Source organism: Helobdella robusta, assembly GCF_000326865.2.
Source record: "Helobdella robusta unplaced genomic scaffold HELROscaffold_32, whole genome shotgun sequence".
NCBI classification, from domain to species: domain Eukaryota; kingdom Metazoa; phylum Annelida; class Clitellata; order Rhynchobdellida; family Glossiphoniidae; genus Helobdella; species Helobdella robusta.
Genome location: NW_008704589.1, coordinates 1,112,182 through 1,133,463, shown reverse-complemented (window position 1 = coordinate 1,133,463; position 21,282 = coordinate 1,112,182). Strand labels below are relative to the sequence as shown.

General features: G+C 31.0%; 4 protein-coding genes across 4 annotated transcripts; 1 reads left to right on the top strand and 3 right to left on the bottom strand.

The window, feature by feature from the left end:
- Positions 1-6,561, bottom strand: HELRODRAFT_185730 (hypothetical protein). Its single transcript, XM_009022556.1, has 10 exons — positions 6,528-6,561; positions 6,173-6,441; positions 5,577-5,765; positions 5,021-5,095; positions 4,198-4,293; positions 3,776-3,910; positions 2,891-2,974; positions 2,549-2,666; positions 265-1,995; positions 1-237 (listed from the first exon to the last, which is right to left on the bottom strand). Exons 2-8 carry the CDS (start codon positions 6,260-6,262, stop codon positions 2,595-2,597), a joined length of 741 nt encoding a protein of 246 aa, XP_009020804.1. The 5' UTR covers positions 6,263-6,441; positions 6,528-6,561; the 3' UTR covers positions 1-237; positions 265-1,995; positions 2,549-2,594.
- Positions 6,562-9,314: 2,753 nt separating this feature from the next.
- HELRODRAFT_192372 (hypothetical protein) lies at positions 9,315-12,492 on the bottom strand (the record flags this gene model as incomplete). The annotated part of the gene is made up of 9 exons (XM_009022555.1): positions 9,315-9,978; positions 10,267-10,377; positions 10,662-10,748; positions 10,870-10,983; positions 11,092-11,271; positions 11,501-11,618; positions 11,719-11,854; positions 12,143-12,235; positions 12,378-12,492. The coding sequence occupies 9 exons, from the start codon at positions 12,490-12,492 to the stop codon at positions 9,712-9,714; spliced, it is 1,221 nt and encodes a 406-aa protein (XP_009020803.1). The 3' UTR covers positions 9,315-9,711.
- A 1,867-nt stretch (positions 12,493-14,359) lies between these two features.
- Positions 14,360-16,597, top strand: HELRODRAFT_175117 (hypothetical protein; the record flags this gene model as incomplete). The annotated part of the gene is made up of 3 exons (XM_009022554.1): positions 14,360-14,439; positions 14,564-14,762; positions 16,172-16,597. The coding sequence occupies 3 exons, from the start codon at positions 14,360-14,362 to the stop codon at positions 16,595-16,597; spliced, it is 705 nt and encodes a 234-aa protein (XP_009020802.1).
- A 1,314-nt stretch (positions 16,598-17,911) lies between these two features.
- HELRODRAFT_175116 (hypothetical protein) lies at positions 17,912-20,959 on the bottom strand (the record flags this gene model as incomplete). Its single annotated transcript, XM_009022553.1, has 8 exons — positions 17,912-18,103; positions 18,467-18,565; positions 18,833-18,942; positions 19,500-19,572; positions 19,834-19,905; positions 20,122-20,208; positions 20,388-20,458; positions 20,668-20,959. The coding sequence occupies 8 exons, from the start codon at positions 20,957-20,959 to the stop codon at positions 17,912-17,914; spliced, it is 996 nt and encodes a 331-aa protein (XP_009020801.1).
- Positions 20,960-21,282: the final 323 nt, after the last annotated feature.

Here is a 21,282-nt window from a genome sequence, read left to right as displayed (position 1 = left end):
AGATGCAAGTATTTTTATTAACATCATCATAATATAAGTATCGTACGATGAATATGTAGTATCATTATCCGATATATAAACTCTCTACAGAAGATTATGAATAATAAAGGATACATTATAAAACGTTTGAAATTATTATGACTAAAAACACGACACGTCATTGTGACGTCACAACATCAAAGGTCAAACAAATTATGAAAGGTCAAGTTGTTTGGTCGGCCCGTTGTGTTGTGTCGTGTCGTATTACGTGGTGTGTCATGTTAGCGAATGATTGTGCGCTCAGGTAAAAGTTGCTAATTATGCTTTATGTACAACTACACATGGATATAAATGTTTATTCGTTTAAAATAAATTCATATGTTTCTCTACGCGTGCGTGTGTGTATTGTTTTTTATGGGTGTGTATGTGTATGTATATATGCGCATTTGTATATGTCTAAATTTGTATCTGTGTGTGTGTAAGTTTGTGTGTGTGTGTGTGTGTGTTTATATGTGTTTATCCTTGAATTGAATTAAAAGCTTTACTATAAAGACATGCACAAGACTTTAAATGGAATTTTAATGGATTGAAAAATTGGAAGAAAAGAGATTTGGAAAAAAAACTAAAACGTGTTCTTATAGTTTAAAAACAAAAAAAACAAAACTTACCGGAAGTGTCATCATTATCATCATCATCCCGTTTGACGTCACGATTACATACAATCATATTATCCATAATCGCCACAATAGTTTTCATCATCATTATCATAATCATCGTTATCATACTCGAGTTGGCACACACAAACAACAAACACACACAAACAACAAACACACAAACAACAAACACACACAAACAACAAACACACAAACAACAAACACACAAACAACATGCACAAAATGCTAGTAGGCTTGTACCACAAAACAACATCAAATTTACAATAACAATGGCGATGACGACGACGATAATAACAATAATAATAACAAAAAGAATAATAATAGCAATAATAAGGTTGTTGATGATGATGATGATAAATATGAGGATGATGATTATGACGTCAATGAAATTGATAGTGATGATGATGATAATGATAAGGACTTGTTATACTATACATTTATTAATATTATGACGTTGATGTCTTATGATACATTATATATACATTATATAGATATATATATATATATATATATGTGTGTGTGTGTGCGTGTGCGTGTGTGTGCGTGTATGTGGGTATTTATTAAATGAATGAACGGTGTTGACAGAAAACTTTAAATTCAAAATGACTCTAATCTTCTTCAAACTTCGCAGAAATTGAGATTTTAAATTAATGTTTGCACAGAAAAAAACTATAAAAAGATAGAGACATATGTTTATGTATGTGTGTGTATGTGTATTGTTTGTGCGTGTGTGATTGGGGTGTGTGTGTGTGGTAAATTTTCGAATTTTTGTGAGTTTTATAAAATATTCAAGCATTTTTCAGTTTTTTATCTGATAGGGAAAGAGATGTTTTAAGATTTTTTCTTTATTGGCAATAAAATGAAATAATTAAAAAGTTTATAAAACATCAGAGTGGAGAAAATATTATTTCAATTTTACAATTACTTTACCAAAAATGCTGAATAAGTTAACGAAGTAATTACTGATCGGTGAGCCAGTGAGTGTAGGTATGAGTGAATAAAAACCGAATGAATGGATGAATGAATGAAGGAGTGAATAAATTAGTGAATTAATGAATGAATGAGTGTGTAAAATGAAGAAATGAACAAAGAACGAACGAACAAATAGATGGATAAAATATATCAGCAAACTGCAAGATAATAGTTGCGCGTATTCGAATTTTTAGCAATATAATGGAAAAAATATTTAAACAAAGCAAACCAATAACCCTTTTCAAGCTATAATCATTACTTTGATATCCTTTTAGTATCATCTTCATCATCAGATTGATATCATTTAGATATCATCACTATCATCATATTGATATTTCATAACCACCATCATCATCGTCGTCGTCATCACCTTTAAAAGTAAATGTCAGATTAATATTTTTAATGATACAAAATAAAAAAATTTTTTTGGATTGAATGTACTGTTTTGCCATCTCAAGTTTCACGCATCATCATCATCACCGTTATCATCATCATCATCATCGTCGTCGTCATCATCATCATCATCAACATCATCGTTATCATCATCTTAATTATTATCATCATCATAATCATCCTGATTATCATCATCGTCATCCTCTTCATTATGATTTAAAAATCTGATCATCTCGTCATCATCATCAATCAATCGAAAAACGTTCCATACAAACACACACACACACACCACACACACACACACACCACACACACACAAACACGCATACGTACATACTACAGTGACTACAGTTTTCCACGTCGTCACATTTTATTGCTCAATATCGTTGCAGTCATTAGCACTTCAATCATCACCATCATCGTCGTCGTCCTCTTCATAATCATCATCATTTTAATCAAAACCATCATCACCATCATCATCATCCTCAACATCATCATTATCATCATCACCATTATGTCATAGTCCTTACCACCATGTCATCATAATCATCGTCGCGGATTTTTCTGTCATGTTCATCATTCCATCTGCTCATAGCGATGTTTGTTGATGTTCCTACTCAGACAGCAGGATATCACTGCTCCCAGTAGCTGTGATAATGACGATGATGATAGTAGTGGTGGTGATAATGATGGTGATGATGAGGATGGTAAGGATCACCATCATCATCACTATACAACCATCATCACCACCACCACCATGCAATCATCATCCTCACCATGCAATCAACATCACCACCACCATGCAATCATCACCACCACCATGCAATCATCATCATTACCACCACCATAAAATCATCATCATTACCACCAACCTGGACAAGTCCGAACCCAGCAGCTATGCCACCGATCATGGAGAAGTTGCTTCTCATGAACGCTGACACCCTCTCAAAACATCCCTAGATGGATGGATGGATGGGCGGATGAATGAATAGATGAATGAATGGATGGATGAATGATTGATTGATTGAACGAATGGATAGATGAATGGATGGATAAAAAAATGAATAAATGAATGAATGAATTAACGATTGGTTGAATAAATAAATGAATCAACGAATGAACGAACGAACGTTTGATTGTATTGTATTGTGTTGTACTCTGTTGTATAGTATTGTTTTGTATTGTACAATATCGTATTGTATTGCATTGCATCGTATTGTATTGTATTGTATTGCATTGTTTAGTATTGTACGTATGTGTATATATTGCTTTGCATGTTAACATTTGCACGCAAACAGCTAATGATTCACTAGGTACGAGCAACATTTTTATAATGGATTTTTGTGTTTTTCCTAGCTACCACATTCGACACAACGCTCATATCTGCACAGTAGTGTCCAAAACATGCACGTACACACTCAACACATCACTTCACACACACACACGCACACACGCACACACACACATCTAAAAAACTACAAACACAAAATTAGTTACCCACACGAAACTACACTAACAACTCGTCGTTCGTGCATTCGTGCATGTAATAAAATATACACCCAAGTAGTTATGAAAACAGCACGCACGCACACACACACACACGCGCACACACACACATGCATACAATAAACCCTACATATACATAATTAACTACACAGCACACATATCTTATATTACGAATTACGACACAAAATTCAGTTATATGCCAGGAATAGATAAAAATACATTTAGAACAGCAGAATACAGCGGAAGCATACCTTGACGTAGATAGCTTCAGGGTCAGTGGTGTCGCACTTCTTGACCTTGCAGCAGCTCTTGGGCACGGGTATGTGGCCGTGGGTGATGGTGTAGTTGGACCAGTCTTCGTGGCTGTTGTAGCCGCAGCAGCGAAGCTGTTTTGAAAGATGCACGTGATGATGAGAGTGATGATGACGGTGATGACGATGAGGTCAAACGTTGTTGATGATGAAAATAATTAAGGTGATGGTGACCTGTACTGTGAAGATGTTGACGTCATTCATAAAGATGATGACGTCCAATGTTAAAAAGTGATGAATATATGAACGAATGAAAAATGAATGCCTTCACCATCACCACAATCGTCATTCTCATCGTTTTAACAATCATCACCATAATCACTATAATCATGACCGTAACCGTCATCATCATCAGAACCAACTTTACTCTGAATGCCATCAATGGCAGCCTGCTTCTCCGGGTCTTCCATGTATTCCTCCATGGCCAGCAACATCCCCTCGCTGAATCCACGCTTGATCTGATGGCCAGTGATGATGATGTAGTGATGGTGAATGTAATGGTGATGATCATTCATTCATTCGTTTATTTATTCATTCATTCATTCGTGCTGCAGCACGCATCCGTCAATCAATCTATTCATTATTTAATTATATATTAGATCCATTCAACTATCTGTCTATACACCCATCCATTCTTTCTTCCATTCATTTATTAATTAACTCATTATTTCATTCATTAATTAACTCATTAATTAATTAATTAATTCATTCATTCATTCATTCATTCATTCATTCATTCATTCTTTCTTTCTTTTTCTATTAGTTATACAAAATTTCATTGCTAATATTCCAAGAGTGCATGCGAGATATCATTAGGTACGAAATTCACGGTGCTAATAAATTTATTTCAAATACAAGTAAAAATAACAAAAACAACAACTACAATAATAATAATAATAGTAATAATAACAGTTAATAATAATAATAATTAATAATAATAGTAATTAGTAATTAATAATAATCAATAATATTAAGAAGAAGAAGAATTAATAAATGAATAATAATAATAATAAATAATAATAATAATAACAGTTGTAATAATAATAATAATAAGAAGAATTAATAAATGAATAATAAATAATAATAATAATAATAATAATAATAATAACAGTTGTAATAATAATAAAAAGAAGAAGAAGAATTAATAAATGAATAATAATAATAAATAATAATAATTGAACTAACGGTATCCCTATAGACGAACGCCGATATGGCGGTGGAAACCTCCAAGATGAATATCATTATCAGGAATGCTGTGAACTGATGATGACGAAGACGACGATGATGATGATGATGATTTTATAGACCACCAACAAATAAAAATATTGTTTTAAAATTTTTTTTTGGTAAATATTACATACGTTAATGAAATCTAATCATCATTTCATCTATAAATGCATTTAAAAAACTATGGCATGTTTTTATTGTTAAAATAAATTATGTTACCATTCAACGTTCATTAATCATTTCATTCATTTATTTACCTATGCATCCATTTATTCATTCATTCGTTTGTTCGTTCATTCATTCATTCATTCATTCCTTCCTTCATTCATTCATTCATTCATTCACCCTTTCAAAAAATTAGCGCCATATAATGGTTTTTTTATACGTTTATTTTTTTTACAACCAATCATCCATCCATTCATTCATTCATTTATTCATCCAGTCATTCATCCAACCCATCATCTATCCATTCATTCATCCATCCATTCATCCATGCATCCATCAGTGTACTCACCAAGTACAGCCATCGCCCGTGTCCTTTGATAGTGCACATGCAGCCGAGGCAGCCAATCAGAATGATGGCCATCCCAATGGAAACCAGAATGTATGGAGCCGCATCGTAATAAACAGTGGTCAGCTGCATGTAGCGGTACAGTTCAAAGTGCATCCATAATCCAAGACCCAGTATCGCCACACCAGATGCCTTGATTGTGATTGGTTGGTTTGGTTGTGGGTTTTAATTGGATGGTTGTGAACTGTGATTGGTTGGTTGGTTTGTTGCGGATTGCGATTTGTTGGTTAATTTGTTGTGATTGATTTTAATTGGTTGGTTGGCTGGTTGCGCGGTTAATTGACACTTTATTAGAGAAACTGGCATGTTTTGTAAAATGTTAGTCAAAAATTCGTTGACCCAAAAATTTGCTGTCAGCTTTTTTCATTTATCAAAATACTACGGCCTTGATATCTTAGCTTTAGTTTTTGTTTACACAAAGTGCAAATGATTATGGATAAATGATAACAATTACTGAACGACTTACATTTGATAAAGATAAAATTAATCTTATATATTTTATTAGAACGAAGTTTTTTCAAAACAAAAAGTGAACAAACCAGGAAAACAAAATTGAAGATGGTGAGGAGAATCTTAAGGAAGTTTGTGGCCGCAGATGATTGGAAAGTTGATTTCGCCCTATTCGACATTATATCAGCTTTTGTTCTTTCTTCTCAAGAAATTATTTCATCAACCAAACTTTTCTCACTTTCAGATTTTATTTTATTTCAACAGGCTTGTCTGTCCATTCAAAATTACAACAGTTGATATTACAAACGTTTAATAATCTGCCAGTGAATTATTATTCCGCCGCTGTCTTTCTAGAGTTCTGGAAAAAGTTGTAAAATTTGTTATTATAGTTATTATATATTATATAAAATTATAAAAATTCATAAAATTGATAAAAAAACCCACAACAACCACAGTGGAAAACAACACTGACACACATTCTTAGCATATAAAAATTTTTTTGAAATGTAAAACAGCAGAACAATCCTTACTAAGCGAACGTACAAAAACAAACATATGTCAAAATGATAACATTCAGTCTCCAAACAGTATTCGGTTCGTTCTCTCATTCATTCTACAGATTCATTCATTCATTCTTTCGTTCACTCAATCCTTCTTTCAACTCGGCGCACGTGATACAGCTGGTTACATTCCATGCTTTCAATATGTGCATGCAGTGAATGCAGTTACATTATTCCGTTTTGTCAGATCCATGCTTACTCACCCCAGCAGTCATATATTAATATATCACTCGCGATACAGTTAATTTTGAAACGTTCTCATTAATAATTAATAAACTTTAAATATTTGTGATTATGTTCATGCACGCATCTCAAACAACATATGCATACATACATGTGTATATATAATGTGCACACGTTAGCTCTTAGTTCCGGTACAATTTTTGGTAGAAAAACAAATTGATGGTGACAATAAATTTTTATTGATGAGTTGTTATGTGTTTTTGCTGTCTATTAATATGACGGATGTTTAAAGTAGCAATTAGCAATTCACTTCTAATTAAAATACATTTTAACTTGCACACAAACTCACAAATACATATATGTAATTGTGTATATATGTATGTATATATATATATATATACATACATAAATAATATAATAAATATATATAAAGATAAATACACACACACACACACACACATATATATATATATATATATATATACATAAATATATATATATATATATATGTGAGCAAAATAATAGGAGATGTTTTGTTGTTTCAATCGTGAAAGAATGGATGAATCATGAATCATGGTTGCAACAAACAAAAATTATTACAACTAGCGCCTATTGTCACTTTGCCACTCACTATATCACCAACATAGTTAAGTGTTACAAAATCAGTTGATAACGTTATCCTCATAGTACAAAAGAATGTAAATTTGGATGCCTTTGGCAATCTTCAATCATGAATGTTCATAAATCTAGTTCTTTTGAAGAAATCCGTTGGAAAATTCTGTGGCAACTCTATGGCCATCCTTTTGAGAACTTTCATTTTTATTCCATTTTATTTGTTTAACGTAAGGATGGATAATTTGGATATAGATGTGAAAAATCTTTTGCCGCAGCATTGTTACTAATATTCTGTGAGAATGTTGTATGAATTATAATACAAATGGTACAAATTGTGAATTTTAACTCTCTCACACACCTCACATACCACACACACACACACACACACACACACACACACACACACACACACACACACATCTTTTTTGAAATTCAACTAGCTAATGTCTCGCATCACAAAAAATTAAAGTACAAATGCGATATGAAGTGCAAATGAACATTAACAGTGATGACTGACTATAACTATGACGTCATCGACGATGACGACGACGAGCGTGAGAATAATAAGAATTTGTTTACCATCTCGAGGAGGAATATTAACGATAATACGTGGACAAAAGAAGGTGAAAAAAATGGTTCTCTCATTTGTATGGTAATTTTTCTAGTGACGATGTTTATAAGATTCTCAACATTTTTTATGGGAACGTTTTTTGAAAACACTAATATTATTAAGATAATGTTTGCTATCGCAACTATCAATATTCTTATGAAGCAATATTCTTAAAATATGTAAATATTTTTTTAAAAGTTTGATATTTTATTTTTCAATGTCATTCATTCAAAGGTCGGAGCCGTAATTTTCAAACGATACATTCATTTCAACCAATTCGTGATTGAAATCATCAATTTAAAAACCGCTTCCTTACCGCCTGCATAACCACGCTGCATCATTCATCCGTCATCATTTGTTTCCTTCCATCATTCTTCGCATCTAAGATATTTTTCGACCATTGCACTATTGAGCAGTAGTAGCAGCAACAACAGCAGCAGCAGCAAGACAGCTTGCTTGCTGCATCCGTCTTACACAACAGACGGACAGACAAGATGTCGACAACGTTGCATTGCCCACTACTCTGACGTCACTTTTTGTTTTGAATTTTTGCGTTTTCTCTTAACGCACGGATGGACATTTGTAGCGATTCGTAGAAGACGTCTTGCGACGTTGACGTTTCTTACTTGTAATTTTTCAATTGCATTTCAAACAGACAAAATTCTCGCTGATATACGCAGCAATAACCGAATCACGCACACGGAGAGACAAGCAGATACAAATTTGTGCAATTTTTTCAATTTAATTTGCACGCACCGACACGAACGCGTTAAGGACGCGTGTCATTCCCGAGAGCGGGTTAAAGTTCATAAACAATATTTTCAGAATGATCAATGATGGTTTGTTCGTGTACGTTCGTACTTATGTGCGATTTACGTGTGCCTATGTGCGTCTGTACGTACGCGCAACTCAGGTGTATATTTTTATATTTGTACATATATCATCTATGAGAGAAACCAACTAATAATTTTTTTATTTGAAATAATGACGAACGTAGACAGATCAGAATCGCATTCGACATTGAAATTCCAAAATATTTTTGATCACACGCTGAATGGCTTTAATTTAGGAAAGGATGGCATAACCAATGACCTCAACCACGGCAACAAACCAACAACATTCACTACAAATTTGACTCAGCCCCAGCCCACAAAAAACTAAGTAAGGCCTGATGGAGCATGCAGCTAAACATCGAAAATCCAGAACGATAGATGGACGGCTATACAGGTGATAAAATTCGCTCATTTTCAGCACGATGAAAATTTACTACGCGTCAAAATTATTTATTTTATTTTTCTTAAATAAACGTTTCAAAAAGTTTTAAAATTAATATTTTTAAGTTAAAAACGGAACTACATCCAATAAATTATTTATGATAATTTACTTTCCAAAAAAGCATGCTTTCTTAGATTGGGACAAACAAACACTCAGCGTAAACTATTAAGAAATATTGATAATACCAGAAGGATAAAAATAAGTCAATCAACCAATATCCTATATAACAACACATTTAATCAAATTAACTACACACGACTAACCAACATCCGGTTACTTCTCAGGAACAGAAACACAAAAACATGTAACGGACACAATTTATTCGACAAACGAAACGACATAAACCAATCGGATAAGAGAATAAGACTTCAAAAATGTTAACAGCCTACAACAGGCCCCTTCTTCTCTGGGACCCACTGAAAACGCCCTCCGAATCCCTCCTGTAACCACCAATGGGAATCCTTTCTCTCTGCTTAAAACCATCTTGAAGGCCTCTCTTCTTCTTGATTGTTGAGTCAAGATAAGTTTCAAAGGAGTCTACCAGGAGATAGCCAGTCGATTGCAGGTTGGATTCAAATTGGTTGACAGATTTCAAGAGAACTTTGCTGGATGGAGATGAGGAAGATGTTAAGCTTGCCTTCAATTTCTCCAGCTGATGTTGTTGGTTAGGTTAAAGAGTATAGAACATTTCATTAGAGCATGACTATCATATTAATCACGTAAACGTTTATTACAATACAATACAATGCAATACATTACAAGTGAAATATTAAGTTTGGAAAAAAAATTATCCATTAAAACGTTAAAAGCACGTAAAAATATAGTATTTTGATAAATTTGGCTGATAAAAGTGTTTAGAATGATAAATAAAATGAACGAATAAACTGAACACACACAACAAAAAACATAAAATAATAAAGAGATGACAAAAGAGACAAACCACTTCCTGGAAGATATCAATTCTCCTGGCACCCGGTCGATCTCTGTTAACGTAGGAGCTGAGGATGTGCAGGGCCTCCTCGAACCTGCCCAACTCTGCATAGATCAGCGACTGGGAAGAGAAAAAATAATTTCACAAAAGATAATTTTTTGAAAAAATAAATGAGATTTTAATCAAGAATCAATTTCATGAACTAAATTTTTATGAATATGTTTAAGTAATTTAGGCTGATAATAATACTTGCATAATTCAGAGTACGTTCTAAACTAAGACACAAAACTTGTACAAAACACATACTAAATTGACAGCAAAGCCATACATACACATACACATGCACATAAAACACACACGCACGCACGTATGCACGCACACACACACACTCAGTCAGAGGCTACCTTGAGATTAATGTAGGCAGATGGAAGGTTAACTTCTCTATTTCCTGACAATAGACTCAACATTTCCAAAGCTAATTTTGCATCTTGCTGAGTTTATTTGTATGGAAAATAAAGTTGTATGAATTAATAAAATAAAAAAAAACATAAAAAAATCAAACAGTAGAATTGCAAATATACTAAAAATAAGTTATAAAAATCCAAATATAACTTGTTTATATGCTAGAAATGAGCTATATATGACTGTTCTCAATGACAGATCACATTCAGAAGACTTAGCACTCAACAGAAGTGCCTTCAACTTTTCTAGTGACTCTTTTGTGTTCTGTTTGGAAAAATGAATTGATATGTAATTACTGGTCATTATCCTTGTCATTAAGTTATCATCATTTTAACATTGTCAATCAAGACCAGTCATTATCATAGTCCCGACCATCTTATAAGCAGCAGCAGCAGCGAGAGTCATGCAGTCGACGGGGTACTTGATACGTGTCGCGTGTCGCCTGGCTACCTCGTGCATGGCCTCTATCACTTTCTCATACTCCTTGCAGACGTACATCAGGTCCATGTATGTTACACACGTTGTCATTTGATTGAAAAAACCATCTAGTGACTTTAAAGAAGAGTAATTATCATAAATATGAAACCAAAACATTACAACCATAACTTGGAAGTTTTTCTAGCAAAAAATTAAACCCACTATCATACATATTCTGTTAACAAATCTCAATTGAAAATGGTTTTTTAATTTATAATAATTAAACTTAAGCAAGATTTTAAACATCAATGAAAATTAAAACTTGAATACATGAAATGATATATTTCAAAGTGAAGTAAATGACCTTATCATTGAAGAGCTGGTATGCAAGTTTGTGGTTCTGGTGTATATATAATAACCTCATGACAAGTGGGCCAAATCTGAAGGCCGAAAATTTCATGTCAACATTTTGGGAATGATATCTGAAAGTGTTTTTAATTAATTAGCTCATTTACATTTAGTTTGTCAGAATTTTATTGATTGGTTATAGAAAAATCTAATGAATATTAATTTTCAAATAACTTTCTGATCATGTGAGCCACAAGGTCTAGGTCATCTGTTGTCTCAGCAAAGTACACAACCATCTTCAAATCTTCAGTAAATATGGAGTTATGGTCAGACTCTTCCACATAACTTTTGACTTTCTTCATAAAATTCCCTTCATGAATTACATAGAAAAAAAGTATTTATAATCTATAGTAATCTATAGTAATTTATAATATTAATAATAATTATTATACTGACAATTAGATTAAAAATACTAAAATAAAAAATCATAAAATCCTACTTAAAACATGAACAATTGAACAAATTGTTAAAATTAAAATTGAATTAATATTTAATAACAATAAATAATTAATTAAAATTATAAAAGAACAGTTTAAAAACCTAACTAAACTTGGTATTAAAAAAGGTCAAACCAAAGGGTTAAGGTAGGTAAACTAACCTTTCAAACTACCGATTTCATCAGACATTATGGCTTTTTGTCTTTTAAAGTTTTCAATGCCGACATACTCCGAGCAAAATAGATACCTTTTTCCTGAAAAAATTTATTTGGAAATTTTAAAATGAGCCAGTCGGATTTGATAACCTACATTTTCCACAATCACCATAACAAAAAAATGATAAAATGAATCAAATAAAGTTTAATTTAATGAAATCAATATAAAAACTTAAACAACCTGTGATATCACTGTTATTTGCATTATTCCAGCTTTGATCGGCGGCAAACAGCACGTTACGGCAGGAAAATAACCCGGAACGAGCCAAACACAACGCACGTGAAACCACAGCCATTTATTTTGTTTACCAGAAAAAATCAAAATTAGCAGAGAAGCAAGACCTGACCTAATTTCAAGGTTATGATTAAAATTGTGGCGGTGTTGTGTCAGCCTATACTTAGAATATCTGTGTATGGGCAATACCTCTACCACCATGAACTTCTGGATAAATAGACAATAGAACTATTCCTATTATCTAAAAATCTATGGACTATCGCAATTTAAAATTAAACAAAACTTATTGTCAGTTTCATCATCCAGTTCACAAAGCAAACGTTACAGTACAGCAGTACAGAACAGTAAAACAGATTGTTCTATATTCATATGAATAAAAACTATTTTCTGCATTCAACCTGCGTCAAGAAATTATTATCAATCTTTATAGAATAGTAATGTTTTTATCAGCTTTTGGTTCAGTTTTTCAATAATTCGTATCGTATTTTTTATCCTTTTTCAACTTGTTTATATAGAAAACAAAGTTTTTAACTACCTTCTTTATTAATTTTCTCTGTAATCTTTCACCATTTTCAAAACGGTATGATGTTATCAACTAATGATTCTATCTTATATGTACTTATATCTGGAACCAAAAAAGCAAATCAATAACCCAATAACCTAGAACCAATAAGCCAATTATATCTATAATTTCGTAGGAACCGTAAAATACGTAGAATAAAAAAACTTTTGCCTTTTTTTGATGATCCTACTCTTCTCCTTCTTGTTACTTCGTTAGTCTTATCTAGGATTGATTATTGTAACTCGCTCTACTATGGTCTTCCTGACTCTATACTCTATCTTTTAAGTAAAGCTTTTAACTCTGCTGCTCGTCTAGTTGCTCGTGCCCCTTTCTTTTCTCATATATCTCCATATCTTGTTCTCATGCACTGGCTACCTATAAAATATAGAATAATTTTTAAAATTTGCACGTTCATGTATAAGTCTCAATCTAAATTATTTCCTAAGTATTTATCAGATATATTAATTCAACCTAAACGCTCCGGTTTACGATCGTCTTCTTCTTCTCGCTTTTTTTTAACTCGTGTTAAACACTCTTTTGCCAAATCTGCTTTTACTTTTTCTGGTCCTTTTCTCTGGAACTCTCTACCTACTTCTCTAACTACTTCTCCATCACTTGCAAAGTTCAGAGCGGATCTCAAGACCCATCTGTTTTCAAAATTCATTAAGGAGCGCTGTTGAACATCACGGAAATAGCCCTTTATAAGCTAATTGATTAATTGATTGATTGATTGATTGATTGATTGAACCAACAAAGTAGAAAGGCACAGATATATAAGTATATATAAGAAACAACCATTAGTTGATAATATATTACATCGATGATGGCAAAAACTACCAAAAAAAGCTTCCTCTGCATAAAATAAAAATGAGTTCAGTATATATATATATATACACACACATACAAACATACATATATATATATATATCAACCATAGATGTCTCGACTTATTACATCGAGACATCTATGATGTTAACACAAACACATGTATACCTTATATAATATATATATATATATATATATGTGTGTGTGTGTGTGTGTATGTGTGTGTTTGTTCGTTTATTTTTAATCATAGAGTACCTTAATCATATTTTTAATCATAGAGTAAATTAAATAAGGATAAATAAACAGAAAGATATTTCGCAACTGAGCATTGCACAATTTAAAAATGAGACGGTTTATAATATCACATAGAATATTTTTAACCTTTGCTATCTCATGCTTGTGTGTCTTTTTATTCATTTTGAGTAATAAATTGTTTCTAAAATTGCAATTTTTTGAGTGTTCTCCGACAGTTTTTCACGGTTTAGGATTTTCAAGTTTTCCTCAAGAAATAAAAAACCAATTTGACAAATTTGCCAAATCCATGATCGACTCAATAAATCCAGATTTAATTGCATTTCTTAAGAATATAATACATCCTCCCAGTGGCAACAAAGTGTTGAAGTATCAGTTCATCACAAAAACACCGCAAGCCAAAAAAATTGATAACATTCTCAATAAAGTAAATTTCTATTATATCAATCATATAATTTCTTAAAATTTAAATGATGAATTTGTTTTTTCTAAGGACGACGAATGGATTCTTTGTAGAAGCAGGTGCATATGATGGTCAAACAGCATCAAACACGTTGTTTTTGGAAGTAGAGAGGAACTGGACAGGATTGTTGGTTGAACCTGATCCTTACTTTTTTACTCAATTGATTGGCAAGAATAGAAATGTATGGGCAATCAATGCTTGTTTGAGTCCATTCAATTATACCTCGAAGGTTAGTTGCTACGTTATCAACATTTCAATTAACGTTTTTAAGAAAGTTTTGTCAACCGTCTTCGCGCAAATTTGAACACATGTTCTACATGTTGTTTTGTTATGATGATTGTAAAAGATAATTGAAAATCCGTGTTAAATTTAAAAACAATATTGTGAAATATTAGAGTGATTTAAGCGATTTTACTTTTGTTTAACTTCATTCGCAAGTATGACAAAAGATAAGTTGTTTAGTAAATTAAAAAATTTTGTTTATCTAAATTTTATCTGAGCTTCAAAATTACTTTTTAACAAACTACATAGTTTATGAGAAATATCTGTAAAACCAATAGATTTCTAAATTATTATTCACACGAAAAACGTAAGCTCATACATTGTTAGTATTGATTGCAAGATGCCAAAGAAATAAAATTTAAGGATTGACGTTATCGAAATACCAAAAATTTAGATAGCTAGAATAATACGGACTGTTAACAGTTACCTTGCAAAGTATAAGCTAAGCAAGTCTAAAAGATGAGCAAACGTTTTGAAAAATTCGGAAGCATTTGAACTACTTGTATTATGTGTTTTTTAAATTTCTTGTTGGAAAATAGGTGTGCATGTGCACATCTGATACATTTGCAGTCATCGTAAAGATTTATCGGTGCTTTTTAGAAAGAGATTTTCATTTAATGATCAATAGTATGTCGAAACTGAGCAGTTCGTTGTAACGCTTTTTTTGCATTTACCATGCTTTTTAAGAAATAAATTTATATAGATTGTTTATTTAAGTTGGAGAAAACAGACGTTTATTGCATGTTATATGTATCAAGAATATGATTACCATAACATTTTTTAATTTGAATCGCATTTGCTAAATAAATTTGAGCTTAAGTAAGGGAGGGTTGCATTTAATCCTATTGATTAAGAGTTTGTAATAAATCTCCAGCTTGCAGTTTGTACTTGCGATCACTTAGATTTTTTTTCAATTTTTTCTTTATTTGTTTATTTCTTTTTTTACATCTAGTGTCTAACGGGTGATGATGATTAATTTTAGATTGGCAATGAATGTGCATTCGAAGTTTTGATCAGTTTTAGGTAGAATTAAAGATTACAATTTAAACTCTTTAACTTTTGTGGTAGTACAGTACTTTCAAAACATTAAATTTTCGTTAAAGATGTTTCTTAATTAAGTTATTTGAAAAACTCTGTACTGTATAAAATAAATAAATATAACCTGGTTTTCAAAACATATCGGACAAATCATTCTTAGGTGATTACTTCGAAGTTCCAACCAATCAGTGAATTTATTTTCAAAACTACATCATGATCGAGTATTGTAAATTTTGAAAAATCGTCAACTTTTCGAACGATTTTAAATGTTGTGCTTTGCTTTGAGATTTTAACCAATTAAATTATCATAACTTTCAGCTGTATTTTGAAGAAAGTAACACTCAAGTAGGAAGATTGAAATCAAGCGAGACAAAAGAACTGGCCACTGAAGTTCCATGTTTTCCATTAGATGCTCTGCTACTTGCACTCGAGAGGACAACTGTAGACTTCTTCAGTTTGGATGTGGAAGGAGACGAGGTCGCGGTATTGAAGACCATACCCTTTGACAAATTTGACATAAAAGCACTGGCTGTTGAATACAGACACGGCATAAAAGAGGAATATCTTGATGTGATGAAGAGAAACAATTATAACCTCAACAAGACTTTGAGTGTTGATCACCCGGAAATAAATGTATACGTTGATGATTTTATATGCTACCTATCTGCTACTTTAGCGTTTCACTCAGGCATTGCAAAGCACAATGTTAACATTCCATTGCATTATCAGTATAATTTTAAATAAAAAATATCTTATAATGATTTCGTAGTGTTCAAAACGCCTCAACATGTCATCGTGTCAAATGTTTCTCAAAGTTATTAAACATATAAATAAATAAATTACAAGTCTAGCTAAATGAAGCGCAACATAAATCCTGAAATACAATATCTACAAGATACGATTTAATCGCTAACGATTATCGCGCTATGCAATGTACTGCAATAATCGTTAGCGCCTCTGAGATCTTTTTTAAATGGCGCTTACAAACACACCACCGACAACAACAATAATAATAAATTTATTCACCGCTATCCTACAATCCTACAAGCCTATACAGTGTATATATATATATATATATGTATATATATATATATATATAAACATATAAAATAGACTACACATCACAAAATATTAACGAAAAATAAAATATTAAGCCATAATATAAGTGAAATCGATGAATAATCTGTTTAATCTGCAACCAACAATCCTACTACACTAATTAAACGGGAATCATTTTAAAAACACATGTATACATAACACATGTATACATAGACCTAAATATGTATATTTATATAGCATTTTCAAAAAATATGCATATAGAGTTGAAGTTAATTGCGTTTAACAGGAGGAACACTTTACAAAATTTGAGTAAAAAAATGTACATGCATTATTTTGATTTATCAACCAAAAAATAGTTCAAAATTTCAAAGGCACATGATGCGATGCATAGTACAGTGTGGTTATAAATACAATAGTAAAAGATCATGTAGGTTGTGAAATGTATAATTTACTACTAAAATACACAATAACAGCTTGTAAGTAAGGCTTGTAATAACTTCAGGACTTGAGATTCAGTTGTGATGTCAGATCGTTCGTTCGCTATGCCAAACTCATTTCAATTATAAACAGGTGCCATACAAATCTAATTTAATCGATCGCATTGAAATGTCTATTGCATTTGAAATGTCAATCATATCAAAAACTGGGCGGGCCTAGCCCTCCCTCAACCGTTAAAAATTTGGCCGTAACGTTAAAGATGTTGGTGAAGCTGACGATGGTTCCTATTGTGTGTATCAAATCTAACACTAAATCGTACGTCTATTGTATAACGTATTGTATGTGTATATTGTGTAAATGTGTAAATTAAAATTGCAGGCGGATCAGCGGATCTAGGAAAGATTCAGCAAAATGAGTAACATGTGATACGAGCACAAAACAGAACAAAGAGAACGTTGAAAATTTTTCTCAATCATTTCATTTAAACAATGGAATAAATAGTTAAACAGGTGGTAGATGCTAGCTTAAAAAAAAATTTGCATTCGTGAAAAATTTCTTACATCAGCTCTTATAACGTAAATTGATTTTCTCATGAATTATTTTTTTAAACGTTCTGCTGCTGTTGTTTTGTGTTGGTTTGTCGATTGTTGTTGCAGTGTTGTTGCTTGTCGAAATGGTATCGTTGTTATCTGTGGTGTTGGCCTCTTGCTGAGTGTTGCTCTCGTCTGCATCAATGTTCTCACATGTTGTTAACTGGATGGTTTTTTATATTTGAAATTAATTCTTTTTACTTTTTATCTATTTATTTATTATTTATTTACTCATTTATTTATATTTTGAAATTTTTTTTAACTTCAATAGTTCTATCAAAAAATCAAAAAAGTATTTTAGAATCTTAAAGAAAAAATCAATAATAATATAAGAGATAATTTAACTGGCTGATGATAGCTAAATTGACAAAACAATAAATTTTTTCAAAGGCCGAACTCGTCTTTTCTTTATTTTCTTTAAATTCTCTTTCTTTTAATTCATCTATGTCTATTTCTAAAAAATGCTGGTCTTCTCTTAATAAAGATATTTTTCTTTAATCTCTTACTGAAACTATTGATTGTTTACCTTCGTTATGAGAGCCTTGTTCTGCTGGTGTAGTTGGTCGGCAATTTTGGCACAAGGACATCTCTTGTAGTCGAAGCAGTGGCAACTGCAATCTAAAACCTTCAAAAAATCGGATGGGGCATTCAGGCATTTATAACTAAATTGATTTCTTTAAAATAGGTATCATTTTTCTTGATAAAACTAACTACGTAATTTATAAATGGCTAATAATAAATTAATATAATTTGTACCATTGTAACAAAGAGCTCCCATCTCGTTTATAAAGTTACTTGAATAACTTGAAAAAGATCATTCATACAACAAATGAAGACTAAAATGACGAAAGGAACATTTATAGAGACAAGCATTAAATGTACGTTTGCCTACCCCGTTAATAAATGGTGTCGTTGTTTGATTGACACAGCAACTGGCATTTGAATAGGCAGCAGAGGCACGACTCAATGATGTTTGAATAGATGGAGTGTTCTCATGTTTACCTGACATTGAAGTTAAAGGGAATGGGGGCTATATTATGTTAAAAGTCAATATTTCATTGTGATGCTCAATTAACATTGAAATAAAACCAAATTAGGGAGTAAAAGTTAATTTTAGTAAATAAGACAATGGACTAACAAATAAGTAAATAGTTTGGTTGAATAAACAAAACAGTTTACAATAGAAAAGATAGAAGATATTAGAATACGGCTGGATTCTAGTCTAATCTAAAGATACTTAATTGAAAAATCAACTCACAACAGCCTAGAAAAACCATAAAAATAAGATATTAATGAAATTTTGACTAAACGATAACAATTAAATAATATATAACTACTTTGCAGCTCTTTCAACTTTTCTGCTTGATTTTTTATTAGTGCATTCAACGTTTCTTTTTCTTTCTCTAGACTTCAATTTGTTAAAAAAAAATTGAAAAGTAAAACAAATTAAAAACTTGTAAAATTACAAAATTAAAAATCAATAAACAAAATACATATTTTTAAATTTAATGAAAATAAAATTAAAAAGAAATAAAATTGCCCCCACATATTAATCTGACTTTGGTAGAATTCTTTATTCTCATTCATAACAAGCCTCTCTCTGGCTACATTGAATTGTAAGCTGTTAAAATCCTTTATAATTAAAAGTAACATAATATTATTTGTTATAATTAAAATTATAATAATAATAATTTTTATAACTAGAATGATAATATTAATAATAATCATTAAGAACGTAACCTAAACCAGCTATTAATATTATTTAACTCTAAACCAGTTTTTTTCTAAAATAAAAATTTCATTTAATTATGTTTGTTCAACTGAGCAGAAACACTCATTTATTTCAAAATTAAATAAGAATAAAATAAAAAAATTAAAAAAAAGAAAAAAAACCTTAATGAGAATGTCCTGCAGCCATTTTAACTTTGATTTCAAATGTTCATTTTCAAGTTTGGATGCTTGCAACTGACAGAATAATAAAAACATTTAAAATAAAATAAGTAAAAATATAAAAACGCCAAAAAATCACAGATAATGATAGCATTAGCAACATCTATAACAACAAGACTGAAAAAAACTACAAAAAACATCAAAAATAACAACGATAATAAAAATAATATTATTAACTAATAAAATTATTATAAAACAATTAATTAATTAATTAAATTTAATTAAAACAACTTCTTGCTGAAGAATTCTAATGCCCTGTTTTTTTGATGTTAACTGTTGTTTTACAGATTCAAGTTCATGATTTAATGAATCAATCTCCTAAAATTATAAGAATTAAAAAATTATTTTTTTAAATATTAGAGATAAGATTATTTAATATTATAAACAATAAATAGTATAGTATAGTATAGGTTTAAAAACAAATGAAAGCCATTTAGGCAACTACTGACAACATAATTGATTAAAAAATTTGACTAAAAAACTTACAGAAAAGTGACCTGATGAATTTTTGCTTTTAAACAAACCATAGATCTTTCGCTCTGAAACTTTTGAATATAAATTGACAAAGCTGAGATTAAAAAATAGATAAACAAATAAAAAATAAAAATCAATAAAATGAATTATTAAATAATAATTATGATTAATTTTTATCAATAAAAAAATTAATAAAAACAGATCATTGCTTCTAAATAAGTTTTCTTTATATTATAATCAGTGAATAAAAATGGAAATAATCTATCTAAAAAAATACTGAGTAACTTCGAAACCAAAAATTACTTGAATGATTTTTGAGAGAATCTTCAAAAGATTTTGAATTTGATTTTCCGCCATTCACATTTAGAACTTCTTCAACTTTTTTTGTAGATCTACTACTAAACTCATCAGCATCTGAAGATGACGACGACATTTCACCATTTTTATCCCCATCAACGACAACAGAGTCACTGTTAGTGTTAGCGCAGCTGTCAAGGTTTGAATCCGGAAGGATTGAATCAGGAATGATTAGCGATCCAGGTTTCAAACCAAATCCCAATCCTAAATCACCGCTGTCGTACCTGTTTCGCGACATTTACGCAAAAAAATTTAACAAATTTTATTTAACAAATGTTTAAAGATAAAAAAAATCAGTAATTGTATTGATGTTGTTGTTGTTACTACTATTAAAATGGTGAATTTATTAATCGTTCATCGATCAAACGATGTCAAATTTAAAGCACGCTTTGTTTATAAACAATTAAATGGACAGGTGACTTTATTTACAAACCAAACTACATTAGCCTACATACATTTTCTCAATTTTCTTCACTAATTTCTAAAATTTAAAACATTTTTACGAAATTCTAAAATTTAAAATATTTTTTACAAATGATAAATTAATTTCTAATAAGAAAA

What these genes read in the sequence shown, in the direction of transcription:
- HELRODRAFT_185730 (XM_009022556.1), bottom strand. Translation starts at nt 6,262, where the DNA reads ATGTCGAATAGGGCGAAATCAACTTTCCAATCATCTGCGGCCACAAAC. An exon ending in TCTTCAATTTTGTTTTCCTG is followed by an intron (nt 5,766 to 6,172) that starts GTTTGTTCACTT and finishes ATCACAATCAAG; the next exon opens with GCATCTGGTGTGGCGATACT. An exon ending in CTGGGTTCGGACTTGTCCAG is followed by an intron (nt 2,667 to 2,890) that starts GTTGGTGGTAAT and finishes TCATTATCACAG; the next exon opens with CTACTGGGAGCAGTGATATC.